The sequence below is a fragment of the Mirounga leonina genome, unplaced genomic scaffold (assembly GCF_011800145.1).
Source record: "Mirounga leonina isolate KUSES-001 unplaced genomic scaffold, KU_Mleo_1.0 Mir_173, whole genome shotgun sequence".
NCBI classification, from domain to species: domain Eukaryota; kingdom Metazoa; phylum Chordata; class Mammalia; order Carnivora; family Phocidae; genus Mirounga; species Mirounga leonina.
Genome location: NW_023270447.1, coordinates 72,287,142 through 72,301,379, shown reverse-complemented (window position 1 = coordinate 72,301,379; position 14,238 = coordinate 72,287,142). Strand labels below are relative to the sequence as shown.

General features: G+C 56.4%; 1 protein-coding gene across 2 annotated transcripts in view; it reads left to right on the top strand.

Moving 5' to 3' along the window:
• The window catches only part of PTPRU (protein tyrosine phosphatase receptor type U), a 78,238-nt gene that overhangs the window by 61,389 nt on the left and 2,611 nt on the right, over nucleotides 1–14,238 (top strand). The window contains exons 19-28 of one of the 2 annotated variants that reach the window (XM_035019271.1): nucleotides 4,028–4,064; nucleotides 4,691–4,788; nucleotides 4,875–4,991; nucleotides 5,726–5,880; nucleotides 8,132–8,267; nucleotides 8,766–8,915; nucleotides 10,461–10,634; nucleotides 11,510–11,650; nucleotides 13,676–13,801; nucleotides 13,937–14,094. In XM_035019271.1, coding sequence (XP_034875162.1) covers nucleotides 4,028–4,064; nucleotides 4,691–4,788; nucleotides 4,875–4,991; nucleotides 5,726–5,880; nucleotides 8,132–8,267; nucleotides 8,766–8,915; nucleotides 10,461–10,634; nucleotides 11,510–11,650; nucleotides 13,676–13,801; nucleotides 13,937–14,094 — 1,292 coding nt within the window. Of the gene's footprint in view, nucleotides 1–4,027; nucleotides 4,065–4,633; nucleotides 4,789–4,874; nucleotides 4,992–5,725; nucleotides 5,881–8,131; nucleotides 8,268–8,765; nucleotides 8,916–10,460; nucleotides 10,635–11,509; nucleotides 11,651–13,675; nucleotides 13,802–13,936; nucleotides 14,095–14,238 lie in introns of both variants that reach the window. The other variant, XM_035019270.1, reaches the window with a different exon arrangement.

Below are 14,238 nucleotides of genomic sequence, written 5' to 3'. Positions count from 1 at the left end.
ACACTACCCCTCTTGTAAACAATTCCATCCCCTCCTCCACTGCCCTGAGATGGGGCATCAGGGTTGGGATGCTTCCACAGGCCCCCTCCACTGGCCGCCACCTTCTGTCACCTTTGTGCCCCAGCTCCCCACGCCCAGTGAGTCTCACTAGCCGTACCTTCTGTGGGGCCCTGGGAGGGCTGGGAGGGGGGAAGCTGCTCTGTTGGCGCCCCATCGCTGCTGCTGGGGGGTCAGGGTCTTGAAGGAAGCGAGGATGGCCCCGCCAGTCCCCTTAAAACTAGTTTCTCTGGTGTTCAAGTCCCCTTGTGGTCAGTTTGCTTGAAACTCAACCCTAATTACTTTGCCCTCAATTTAGCCCTATTTTGAATGTTTTATTTTAGGGGAGCAGTTTGGGTATTCTATTTCTAAAAATTGTGCCATCCCTGGACCTTCTAGGAATATTTTTAAAAAGTCCTATTCATCTGGTGATCCTTTAATTTGGTTTTTAATACACATTCGACCTTCGAACAGCATGAGTTTGAACTGCACTGGTCCCCTTTCTTGTGGATTTTTTAAAAATAAATTATTTTGTATTTTATTAAATTTATTTAATTTAATTTATTTATTTTTACGTTTATATTTTTATTTATATTTGATTTATTTTTTATTTTTAAATTATAAATGTATTTTCTCTTCCTTATGATTTTATTAATATTTTGTTTCTCTAGCTCACTTTGTTATGAGAATACAGTATATAATACCATATGACATACAAAATATGTGTTACTTGACTGTTCATGTTCTCAGTAAGGCTTCCAGTCAACCAGGCTATTAGTAGTTAAGTTTTTGGGGAGCCAAAAGTTATGCGTGGATTTTCAACTTCCCCAGGAGGTCAGCGCCCCAAACCCCCATGTTGTTCAAGGGTGAACTGAATATTATTTTTATAATATTTGATGCCTGATGGATGGGATTGTTTGCTATTTTGTGGGTATCTTTCTATCTCCTTTAAAAAATACTTCTTGTTTTTTAAAGATTGCAAAAATACAGTTCATTATCAAACTTTCAGACAATGCAGAAATATACACATTTCTGTATATACGAAGTGAAAAGTCCCCACAGTCACAGCTGCTGGAGGTGACCAGTTATCCCAGATGTGCTCCCAGATATCACCGCCCCCCCTTCTTATTGTGAGTTTGCTTCAGCAGTTTGTAAAGTTCCCAAATTTAAATGGAGTAATGGGCCCATGAAATGGGTGGATATACTCAGTGGTGGCGCCCCCATGAGGAGGTGATGAATACAGGTACATTTCTTTATGTCAATCTCCATGTCAATCTCCATACAAGGCACTTGGTTCCTTGTCAACACTCTTCAGTGGCCATAGAAGACTTGGCTTTAATGCATCGTCAAATGCCAGTTAACAAGAGTATCATTGGCTGGGCGCCCAACATGTTAGGCACATCATTTCATCTTTCCCGTACTCTGAGCAGCAGGGACCGACATTTGGCAGATGAGATGACCGAGCCTTAGGAAATTTCAGTGACTTGCTCATGGCTGCATGGAGCTGGGCCTCAAGCCCCACATGAGCCCTTGACCCTCATACTAGACTCCGGTTCTCTCCCTGTGGGGGAGCACCAGGAGGCCCTGGGGTGCTTGTCCCTGATGCAAGTGGTTGGTCCCTGAGCGCCACGCAGGCAGAGGCTCCAGGCAGGTGTGGGGATGTGCCCAGAACATGGCGATGCCTGGGCGGTGAGGACCAGTGTGCTCTCAGACGCTCTAAAGTGGGTGTGCTCGAGGTGATTGATCTGCGTGCCTTCCTTTCACACCTGATCATTTTATACTTTCCATTGTAGTGTTCTCTTATTGTGCAGGAACACACCTATGCATGAAGACATTAATATGCAGATTGGGAGGGTGATCGGTTGAAAACTCGTTTCGCTGTGGACTGTATTTGCTGACTAGCTTGGGTGCTGGCACTGGGTCAGGCACCGGAGAGACAGGGCTGGATGAATCCGAAGAGACGCTTGCTCTCATGTGGGATTCTCAGGCCAGCTGGTTCTAGGTGGGGTAGCCTGTTCCCCGCTTGACCAGTGCTGGAGGTGGGAGGGCTGCCCTGGCCTCGCCTTTGCTGGCCCTTCCCCTGGGACCCCATTTGCCTAGCAGCTCAGCTGAGGACCTGAGGCAGAGGCAGTGGCCAGGGGGTTAGGCCAGCTCGGAGCAGTTCTGCCAGTGAGGGCCCAGTGCCTCTGGGACGCTCTTCACTGTTGGTAACTGGAACTGGGTTTTGGGCACGGTATGCAGGTACACAGCAGAATCTCTGAGCTGTGTGTGTCTCACTGTTACCCCCACATTGCAGAAGGGAGCAGAGGCTCGGGAGGCTGAGAGTCTGGCCACTCCAGTGTGTTTTGAGATCCAGCAGTGGTCCCCCCAGGAGCTGGTTGGAGAGGCGCAATCCTGGGCTCCATGCCAGACCTCTGAGTCTGACTCTCCCTTTTAACAAGATCCCTAGGAGCTGCGGGTGTACATTAAAGACCAAGGAGTGCCCTTTTATAACGTGGCCGGAGTCACTTAGCTGCTCTGTAGAGCTGCGATAGGAACCCACATCCACCTGACTCCCTAGCGCATTCTTTTTTTTTTTTTTTTTTTAAGATTTTATTTATTTGCGAGGAAGAGAATGAGAGACAGAGAGCATGAGAGGGAGGAGGGTCAGAGGGAGAAGCAGACTCCCCGCTGAGCAGGGAGCCCGATGTGGGACTTGATCCCGGGACTCCAGGATCATGACCCGAGCCGAAGGCAGTTGCTTAACCAACTGAGCCACCCAGGTGCCCCCCAGCGCAGATTCTTAACCCCTGGAGGAAACCACCCTCTGCCCGAGGAATCCTTGACAGCCATTCTTGACAGTTGGAATCCTCGGGGCTACTCTTTGAACTTGAAAGTAGTAGCAGTTACAATAGGTACCATTGACCAAGTGCCGACTCTGTGCTGGCCGTGGCGACAGAACCTTGACGGTATGTTACTTTGTTGACTCCTCACAGCGGCCCAAGGAGGTAAATACCGTAATCGTTCCCATTTTGTAGATGTGAAAATCGAGGCCTAGAGAAATGAAGGGCTCTGCCCGTGGGCTCATGGCTAGCGAGAGGTAGGGCTGGGACTTGAACCCTGGCAGTCTGACCGAGGCGCGGGGAGCTGGGTTGCGGGCGTGAACTTGATTGTTCTCTCTTGTGTCAGCACCGCTGCACATTTACCCCTCCTGTGGTGCCCGCAGGGGTGCCCTGGGTGTCAGTGTGAGGGCAGGGTGGTAGGGCTGGCTGTGGCCCCGGGGTGGGAATTGGGGCTGGCTGGGTCCTCTTTGCAGCCTGAAGGCTCTGCGGATGGAGGATGAAGTAGCTCTTGCCCTCTCTTTTGTGGGAGATCATGTAGGTAAAGTGCTTAGCACAGTATGTGATCATAATAGGGATCATAATTGAGATCATAATCTCAAAAATGATTATTATTTAAAAACCATTTTATCTGAGGGCCATGAGTAACCCGTGTGTTCGCTTGCTTCCGACCTGAAGCCTTCATCTGGGCCCCTGGGTCCCCCAAGCTCTGGGTGACATGTGGCGGGGAGGGGGCACTGCCCCCCGGTTGCCCCGAGGGGGCTGGGATGGCTGATGAGACCCAGCCTGGGGTCCGGGGACCCCCTGGTAACCTGGGCAGGATCACCGTGGACTTCATTTGTATCCACACAGCTGGGTCGTAAGCTGACTGTGGCTAATCCCCCCATTTTATGGGTGGGGAGACCCTTTAGGCCCATATAGGAGTTGTGTCCTCTGTGGGGTCACACAGCAAAGATGGGTTTGGACCCAAGACACTGGTGTCCCAGCTGCTCTTCTGTCCTTACTGGAGGACAGGTCCCCCCCTCCCCCGGTTAGGAGGTCCCAGGGAAGAGGGCGGGCAGCTGGCCGTGGGTGACTGTGCTGCACCTGGGAGAGGGGGGCAGAGGATGTGAGATCGGAGGGAGCGAGGGGCTGCTCCTGGGGTCTCACTGCAGCCTCTTTTCCCGTTCCAGGGTTACCACAGGTCAAACCACTTCATAGCTGCTCAAGGTACCTGCACCTCTGCCCGCGCCCGTGTGCTGAGTGCCGTCTGCCCTGCTGCCTTCCCTCTGACCTGCTTGGCTCCCTGTCTGCCTCCCTCCTGTCTCTCTGTCCAAGTCCCACTGTCTGGCTGTGGCTTCTGGCCGCCAGTCTCTGCCCCTTTGTGTTCGTGTCTCCCCGATATGCTCAGTGCATGTGTAGTTCCCTTGGCCATCTGTCTGTCTCTGAGGTGGTGCATGCAGAAGGGTAGGCGAGCTCAGTCCTGCCAAGTGTGGATGGTGCCTCTGGCTCTGGGGGCTGCCTGGGTCCCTCTGGCTGTCTTTGCCCCCAACCGTTCATTTGTCTGTTCCTCTGAGAGACTTGGGCTGTAGACTGAGGATCTAGCCCTCCGGCTCTGCCTCCTGGGTTTCAGTCGGGATGATTGGGGTCTCCGGCCAGCCAGGCCCTCTCTGATCCTACCCACCCTTGGGGCCCCCCAGGCACGAGTTGGCATTGGGTGGGGTGTGCACGGGGTGAGCATGATGCCTTCACTGGGGCTCAGGAGCCTCCTGGCCTGGGGTGGGGGTGCTGGGCAGCAGGTGCGCTGGCCCTGGGTGGAGACCTTGCCTCAGGGATGAGCACCCTCTGCGCCCCAGGGCCGAAGCCCGAGATGGTCTACGACTTCTGGCGCATGGTGTGGCAGGAGCACTGTTCCAGCATTGTCATGATCACCAAGCTGGTGGAGGTGGGCAGGGTAAGCAGGGCCTTGGGGTGAGGGGGTAAGGCGGGCCGGGGGAGGGGCAGCAAAGAGCCCACTGAGCCCGCTTGTGGGGACCCCAGGTGAAATGCTCACGGTACTGGCCGGAGGACTCGGACATGTACGGGGACATCAAGATCACGCTGGTGAAGACGGAGACTCTAGCTGAGTATGTCGTGCGCACCTTCACCCTCGAGCGGGTGAGTCTCCTGTTACCTTGGTCCCTGCAGGGGTGCCTGAGGAGGGGGGGCAGAGTCCACCTCCCCACCTCCCAGGGCAGGAGCAGGAGCAGCGAGGAGGGGGCTCGGCTGTCCTCCCCAGCAAGGCAGGCGCTCCGTCACTGCAGGGAGCGCTGTGGGGGGACCGCACGGGGACCGCCTTGGCTGGCGACCCCAGGAGGACGTTGAGAGGGTAGAGTTGAAGGCAGCGGCTGGTGGTGCCGGTCCTGCTCGGCGCCGGGCATCGTGCGGAGCCTGTGTTGGTTAAGCCCCGGGAAGCGCCGGGATTAGGTGTTTCCGTTAGTCCCATTGTACAAATAAAGAAAGTGAGGTGGAGGGGGGGCGTCACGCACAAGGCCACGTGGCCGGTGACTGGCCGAGTCCTCCTGTCTGTGATCCTCTGTAAAAGTCCTCAAAGGAGACACTTGCCCCCTCTAGGCTAAGACCAGAGAGTCACAGTGACGTGTCAGGTCGCACAGCCCCGTGCAGGCAGAGGCGGGGGGTCGGCGGGCGGCCCCGGCCCCACTCCTGTGTAGTGTCTGTCTCGTCTAACCTCGGACCCGCAGTCCCTCCTCTTTGGGCCCTGGTTTTCTCGCTGCTCCCATGAGTCAGTGATACCCACACCTTGGTTCACGATCGGGGTTAACTGATTGAGGTCCAGCAGTGAGCAACCGGCAGGTGACTAAGGGGAGCCAGCAGTGACTCTGTCTCGCCAGAGAGGCTACTCTGCCCGGCACGAGGTCCGCCAGTTCCACTTCACCGCCTGGCCGGAGCACGGCGTTCCCTACCACGCCACAGGGCTGCTGGCCTTCATCCGGCGCGTGAAGGCCTCTACCCCGCCTGATGCTGGGCCCGTTGTCATCCACTGCAGGTGAGGCCTCGATCCCAAGGACGAGACGACTGGGCGTGGGGTTGGTTCTGGGTCCCTGAAGGAGAGGAGGCTTGGGTTCATCCTACTCACAGACAGAGGACAGGAGAGACTGACCCCCAAGGGCCCTGCAAACTGTGGCTCTGCGGTTGGCGCCCTGGTATGCTGCCCGAGACCTGTGGAGGCCCTGGGCCTAGAGGCTGTGGAGGCCCTGGAGGCGGTGGGGGGGAGGGGTTTGCAAGGCACCAGGCAGGTTGGGTTCCATTTGCTTCCATTCAGCCAGTGCCCATTGCACACCTGCGTGCTGGGCTTGGCCCAGGTGCTGGGAAGGACTTTGCCTTCTCTTCTCTGAATCCTGAGGGCTTTCATCACTGCGGGGCCTTCATGCTCTGTGCAGCTCCTGAGCATCACTCCTTTCTCTTCCAAGTCCTGCCTTCGTTGGCTCCTGTGGCCCCCCCCCCCCCCCCCCGTTTGCCCTTCCTCTGCTCTGCTTCCTCTCCGGCTCCACAGCTTTCTCTTGCCTCTGAAGGGCCCTGTCCTGTTCCTGCCCCACTCTCCTCCTGGGGAGCTTCCCCTCTGACCCTGGGGTCTCACCGACTCCCCTGGGCCCACAGGTCCTCGGCCTCTGTATCTGGTCCTGGCTCCTCTGCTTGGATTCCTCTCAGCTTCCCAAATGCCACGTGGCAGACCCCCTACCTCCCTCGCCCGCCCCCCTCACACCACTTCTCAGGTTTCTTTAGGCTTCTTTAAGATGCTGTCTTTATTTTTTATTTTTTAATAGAGATTTTATTTATTTATTTGAGAGCGAGAGAGAGAGCATGAGCAGCAGAGGCAGAGGGAGAAGCAGGCTCCCCACTGAGCAGGGAGCCCGATGCAGGGCTCGATCCCAGGACCCCAGGATTGTGACCTGAGCCGAAGGCAGATGCACCACCGACTGAGCCACCCAGCGCCCCTAAGATACTGTCTTTAAAATAAGATTTCATTGAGGTATAACATACTTAAAGCAAAGTGCACACAGAATAAGTATATATAGAACTTCATCCATTTTCATAAATTAAACACACCTGTGAAATAACCAGCACTGTTCAGATCAAGAAACAGAACATTAACAGCATCCAGAAGCGCCCTTGAGCCCCCTTCCAGTCTGTACCCACCTCCTCGCTCCCAGAGCAGCCTCCATCCTGACTTCTAAAGCGTGAATTCATTTTGTGTGTTTTTGAACTTTGTATAAATGGAATCACCCAGCGTGTGCTCTTTGGTGTGTGACTTCTTCCCCTCCACCTTATGTTTATAGGATTCATCCATATTATATCCTGTCCCGCTGGATGAGTAAACCACAATGTGTTTATCCATTCTGCTACTGATAGGTATTTGGGTTGTGTCATTTTGAGCTATTATGGTTAGAGCTGCTAAGAACGTTCTAAGGCATGTGTGTGGGCCAGAGTACGCATGTGAAGTTTCTGGGGGTTATGTACGTAGGGGTGGAAGTTCTGCCAGGCAGACATTCAGCTTTGGTGGAGCCTGCCAGTCCTCCAAAGTGGTCGTACTGATTTCAGCCACCAGCAGGGGCGGGTAGGAGACCCGCTACTACGCATTCTTGCCAGTATTCTTGCCACGTAGAATACTACGCATTCTTGCCACCATTTTCAAGCTTGAAATCTTGGAGTCATTTTTGTCCTCTCTCTGCCCCCTGACTCTGCTCACCCTGGGGCTGAGCCTGAGCATCCCAGAGATGGGTCCGACACAGCCCAGCTCTGGATGAGCTCCCAGTCCGGTCAGGGAGACAGCTACATGTGGCAGGAAGAGTGTTTGACAAGAGCCTGCCGGGATTCCTCTGGGAGCTCAGAAGAATGACATCTGCTGGGAGGGTTGGGGAGGCTCCCCTGAGTGTGTGAGCAGGTATGAGTGTGTGGGGCTTTGAAGGCTGTGTGGATTTGGGGCTACCCAGGAGGCAAGAACATTCTTAGTTTAAGCTCTGGGCATCACCTTTGTCCTCTGCCCATCTCAGTTGCTACCCTTGCCCTCCTCTTCTTCCCGAGGCCCATCCCCAGCTGGGTCTTGCATCACATTTCCACAGCTCCTGCTGCAGACTTCTTCCCGGATCCTCCTCGCCACTGGGGTGGGATATCTCTCTGTCCCCCAGCCCCTGTGTGGTGTAGACATGGCCAGGCACCCCAGGCCACCTCTTCCCTTCTTCTTGGCCCCGGGCTCCCTCCCCAGGCTCTGATGGGGCCCTTGGCTGCTCTCTCCCCAGCGCGGGCACTGGCCGCACAGGCTGCTACATTGTTCTGGATGTGATGCTGGACATGGCGGAGTGTGAGGGCGTCGTGGACATTTACAACTGCGTGAAGACCCTCTGCTCCCGGCGCGTCAACATGATCCAGACAGAGGTAGGGGACGCAGCCCTCCCTCCCTGCCCGCTCTGGGACTTGGGTCCCTCATGGAGGAACTCAAAGCTGGCGGAGTGTGTCAGAGGAGTTTCGGAGGATCTTAGAGCTGAGATCCCTGAGCTTGGCCTGCCAACCTCTGAGGGTCTTCCCAAAGTCAGCTCCACTGTGTTCAGTTGGTTGAGGTCAAACAGCCAAGGGGCCAAGGTCATAGGTTTTGCAGGTAAGATCTACTGGTGTTTGTATCCTCGTTAGATGTGTGACCCTGGGCTCTCCCTTCACCTTCAGAGCTTCTTACAGGGTATTAGAGGGATGAAACATGAGGTAAGTGAACATATCTGTGAAGGTTGTTTCAGGTAGGGTTGGTCCAACCTGTACTAATACCTAGTTGGACTCTAGCATCCCTGCCTCAACTTTGGGCTTGCTTCCTGCTGCCATATCCCCCAAATGTCTAGGTTCTAGTCCCCTCCAGGTTCCTCATATTCTCTCCTCCTTTTCCAGGAGCAGTACATCTTCATTCACGATGCAATCCTGGAGGCCTGCCTGTGTGGGGAAACCACCATCCCTGTCAGCGAGTTCAAGGCCACCTACAAGGAGATGATCCGCATTGACCCTCAGAGTAATTCCTCCCAGCTGCGGGAAGAGTTCCAGGTGGGGCAGGAGTGTGTGTGTCTAGGTGTGTGTGTGTGGTTTGTGAGTGTGTGTGTGTGTGTTTGTGTGTGTGTATTGGGAATTCCTCAGTGCTATAGGAGGGACAGTAGGGCTACTGGGGAGGACTTGGAGACAGTGGAGGAGGTGGTCCCTCCAAGTGGCTGAGAGCCTATGCTTTGAATCAAGGGAGCCCAGGTTCAAGTTCTGGCTCAATGAAGAGCTGTGAGTAGCCTTGAGCACTCACATTACCTCCCCAAGCTTTGGTTTTTCTTACCCAGGAAAGAAAGTCAATATTGCCCTCGTAGTGTTTGTATTCATCAGGATTCTTTTGGTCGCAAGTGACAAAAATCCGGCTCAATGACTCTTGAAACTGAAAAGTCCAAGGATGGTGCAGCTTCAGTTATGGCTGGATCCAGGGGCTTAAACGATGATGCCAGGATGTAGTCTCTGTCCATTTTTGGTTCTGCTGTCCTCTGTTTTTGGCTTCTTTCTCAGACCCGTACCCTGGCCCCCAGCAGTGCCAGGCTCATGTCATCCCTACTGTCAGGAGACTGGAAAAATGACTCCCTACAGTCCCAATGGAAGTCCTAGACCAGATTCTCCTGTGCCATCCCTCAGCCAGTCCCTGGGCCAGAGAGTAGGAACACATGGACTGGCCCAGGCCTGGTTCTGCATGTCAAATGACAGAGATGGAGGAAGGCTAGTTCTCCTGAGAAGTCCCAGAGTGGTCCGTGGGCAGGCAGAGGCCCCAGAAGTCCTCTACACTCCAGGTTCCTGCCAGGGTTCAGTGGGCTGGCCCCTTCTAGACGCCTGACGCTGGAGAGCCTGCATAGATGGGATCATAGGAAATGCCACCTCTGCTTCTTGGAGCTCTGTTGGGGATCACGAGAGACTGGGGTTCACTGTTAGCGATCCTCAAGGACAAGAGAAAGAAGCGGAGACCCCATGGATCAGGCTGTAGGAGGCATGAGGTGGAGGAGATAACCCAGAGTCCCAGGCTTGCTGTGTGACAGGTGCCCTGGACTTGTGTTCTCTTCCGACAGGGCTGACCGCCTCCGCCAGGTCCCCGCAGGCCGCTTTGTGGAAGATGTGGGGCTTCAGGGCTTGTCTGCCTGAAAGCACCTGATCCTCACTGTGCCTTTTATGTAGGGAGCCTTGCATCTGCCAGGCTCAGTGCTCGGACCTTGGCAGTATCTCACTCAAGCCTCCCAATAACCCCTTGAGGCAGGCTTATTATTATTCCACCTTCCAGTTGAGAACAATAATGCTGAGAGATACAGTAGCTTGTCTAAGGTTACACAGGGAGCGAGGAGGCAGACTCGATCTCCAGAGCTCTGTTCAGAGCCTGTGTGGTCTGGAGACCGGGAGCCAGCCTGGGGTCCCTGTCCTTGCCCCCTTCTCTCTGGACCTCAGTTCTCCATCCATGAAATGGGGTTAACAGCCCAGCTCAGTGTCCTTCATGGGGCCGTGAAGAGGCCCAGCGAACACTGGAGGTCCACACTCACCCCTCCCCCCTGACCCCATTGCTCCCTCCACTCCCTGTAGACGCTGAACTCGGTCACACCGCCTCTGGATGTGGAAGAATGCAGCATCGCCCTGCTGCCCCGGAACCGGGACAGGAACCGCAGCATGGACGTCCTGCCGCCCGACCGTTGCCTGCCCTTCCTCATCTCTGCTGACGGGGACCCTAACAACTACATCAATGCGGCCCTGACGGACGTGAGGGCTCGGGCAGCCCTGGGCTCGGGGACCGCCTCAGCCAGCAGTACCTGGGATGGCTCAGGAGCCAGGGGGGCAGAGCCGAGGGGGGAAGCTGGGGGTACTCTGCAGGTGGACCAGGAGCAGGGTCAGCGCCTGTCACTTGTCTGGGGCCCTGGATTGGGCTCTCAGACCCTCCCTCCATGGAGTTGGAAGGGACTTAGAGATGTATTTATTCACAGATATTTATTGAACCTCTACAATGTGCCGGGCACAGACCATACCCCCCATACCCCCAAATCTCTGGTCTCCTGGACCTCGTATGTGGGTGATGGGTTGGGGCAGTCAGTACACAAAGATACAGTGGCATGTGAGACACTGGTAATTTCTACAGAAAGCTACCAGGCAGGAGAACTATATAATGTGGGCTTTGGAGTGTGTGTATATAGCTACTTTTGATGAGGTGGTAAGGAAGGCCCCTTTGAGGAGGTGACTGTCAAAGAGCAGAAGGAAGTGAGGGGGAGAACTGTGTAAACATTTGGAAATTTGTTCTAGGCAACAGGAATAGCAGGTGCTAAGGCCCTGAGGCAGGGAGCAGCCTTGGCCAGCCTCTGACTACCCTGCCCATGTTCCCGTCACCACACATTTGGGAACGTTTCGTATTTCGTTCCAGGGGCCATGGGCTTGGACCAGGGGCCTGGGGGTTGGGGGGCTCACCCTAACACTCAGGCCTCAGTGTGCCAGCCAAGCTCTGAAATGGACCCCCGGAGGCAGCCTGGCCCCGAGGGGAGAGCTGTCCAGCTCAGGGTGGGCAGAGCGGGAGGACGGCCTGTGGCGGGGGGCTCCGGCCCTGTCAGGTGGTGAGCAGGCCTGGCTGAGTCCTGGTTTCCCTGCAGAGCTACACGCGGAGCGCGGCCTTCATCGTGACCTTGCACCCGCTGCAGAGCACCACGCCGGACTTCTGGCGGCTCGTCTACGACTACGGGTGCACCTCCATTGTCATGCTCAACCAGCTGCACCAGTCCAACACTGCCTGGGTGAGGCCTCCGCTGCTCGGGGCCTCGTGTGCTCCAGGGCATGTCCCCAAAGCCCAGGATTGGATCCCAGCTGTGACCTTAGATGGGTCCCGCTCCCTCCCAGAGCCTTGCTTTCCTCCTCTGTAGAATGCGGCTGTCAGATTGGAGGGAAATAGCTGCTTTGTATTGAGTATCTGCTGTATGCCCAGGACTCTGCTTTGCACTTACGGGCTTCGGTGAAAAGATTAAGACCCAGAGAGCTGGGAAGTGGCAGAGCTGTGCCCCTCCCCCAGGCTGCCTCCTTCCAGAGCCTGTGGGTGGACTCAGCTGCCCACTGTGGGGGCCTTTGAGATTGGGCAAAACTCCAGCCTCCTATTTTCTGACTGATCTTGGGTAAGTTCATTTGCCTCTTTGAGCCTCAGTTTCTTTCCTGCCCAGCACACAGTAGGTGCTAAGTGCATGGCAGGGATGAAGACGATGAAATTGTGGCTGAGGTGGGTCGAGACGCTGGCTTGGTGAGCTCCGCGTGGGGGCTGCCCCGGTTTTCTTTTGGGGTCCCCAAAGCTGGCACTGCCAGGAAGTACAGATGTTCAGCCTTCCAGCCCCACGTGGTCATACCCCCTAGGTCTGGGCCTCTCTGCACGTCCGTGTCCTAGGCGGCCGGGAAGAGTTGCTCTAAAATGAGCCTGACAGTCTCTGAAAGGCTGAGAAGACTTGCTAATGGAGCTCTTTACGAGGCAGGCACGTGGTCTACATGACCAAGGACTGCAGTGTAATGGGCTCTTGTCCCTGGCACGGATCTGGGGGGAATCTCACGTGGGAAGAACCTGCCCTTGCTAAGGCGGAGGGGAAGGACCCAGAGGGAGGCTCACACAGATGTCATTCAGCCACCTTTCTCCACCGGCCACTCCCTGCCAGGCCTGCAGTAGGCAGTGGGGAGACGGAGGAAGCAACACACCGCCCCTCTCGGATCTTGTGGTCGAGGGGGACTCAGGGTGCAAACCCCCGACAATGGCAGCACACCGGGAAGGGGCTGTCATGGAGCTGGCACTGGTTTCCCTGCAGAGAAGCCTGGGGAGAGCGTATCAGGGAAGGCTTCTGGAGGAGGCAGTATCTGAGCTGAGCTGTGTAGGGAGGGTAGAGCTGAGCAGGTGAAGAGAGGGGGGATGGGTGATCCATGGAGAGGGAGCAGCATGTGCAAAGGCCCAAACACAAGGAGTGGCTGGGACCCCAGGCAAAAAGAGGGAGGTAGTGCCCTCTTTGTGGGCGTGGTCAGAGAGGGAAGCCGATGGAGCACGGAGTCATCTGGAAGGAGCTTGGGGACTGTTTCACAAATGGAGAAACGGGGCCCAGAGGAGGGAAGAGCCTCGCCTGGACTTCAGGCAGAACTGAGGCTAGAAGCTGGCGCTCTGGACCTACTGGCCTGGAGGACATGTGTGTGTGTGTGTGTGTGTGTGTGTGTGTGTGTGTGGAGGGGGAGACACTCCCTTCATCCCTCCGCTGTCTCCAGTCCGGCCTGGAGGGGAGGCTGCACGTGGGACCCTGACTCCATGGTAGGGCCCTAGGCAGGAGTGGGGGTTCTGAGCTGTGTTGCAGCTTCAGGGACACCCCACCTGTGTGAGCTGATGCTGGCGAGCAAGGCAGTGAGAGAGAAGGCCGGGAGGGGGCGGTGATGGGGTGGGCGGGGGTGGTCTGAGGCCTATCCCTGGAAGAAGGCGGCCTCATGCAGGGGTGTGTGTGTGCGTGTGTGTGTGAGCGTGTTAGGTGTGGCTGTGGAGCTGCTCAGTCAGGATTGGCCCCGTGCACCCATGAAGGGTTTGTCTCTGCTGACCTGAGCGGGTCCGTGCAGGAGACGTTGGGGCAGATGTGCCCTGCCCTCGGATGGGTGAGTGGCGGAAGCTGGGGGGACTCTGCAGGTGGACTGGGAGTGAGTGGGTCAGGATGTGTGGGAGCCCCAGGGCCAGGGTGGAGGTTCGGGGTGGGCAGGAGCGGCAGCTGCCCCCGCCTGGCTCAGCTCAGCGCTCCCCTCCGTGTCTGTGTCCCTAGCCCTGCCTGCAGTACTGGCCAGAGCCGGGGCGGCAGCAATACGGCCTCATGGAGGTGGAGTTTGTGTCGGGCTCCGTGGATGACGACTTGGTGGCCCGTGTCTTCCGGGTGCAGAACATCTCTCGGGTGAGTGACCTGGGCGCCCTGTGGTGAGAACCTGGGTGGTGGCTGGGGGGCAACCTCACGAGAGCCTCTTGAGGTCACCCCAGGGCTCATGTCCATCCCCCCCCGCCGCCCTTGGCTGGCCACTTGTGCCCTCAGCTGCAGGAGGGGCACCTGCTGGTGCGGCATTTCCAGTTCCTGCGCTGGTCTGCGTACCGGGACACGCCTGACTCCAAGAAGGCCTTCCTGCACCTGCTGGCCGAGGTGGACAAGTGGCAGGCCGAGAGTGGGGACGGGCGCACTGTCGTGCACTGCCTGTGAGTGTGGGCCCTGCTGGCGTGGGGGAGGGGCCTGGAGACACGGGGCTGAGCGGGGAGGCCTCAAGGCTGCCACTAAACCCCCCGGGGCTTCTGGATGGCCCCATCTTCCCTGGAGGAACCCAGTCTGTTTCTAGGGCGTGG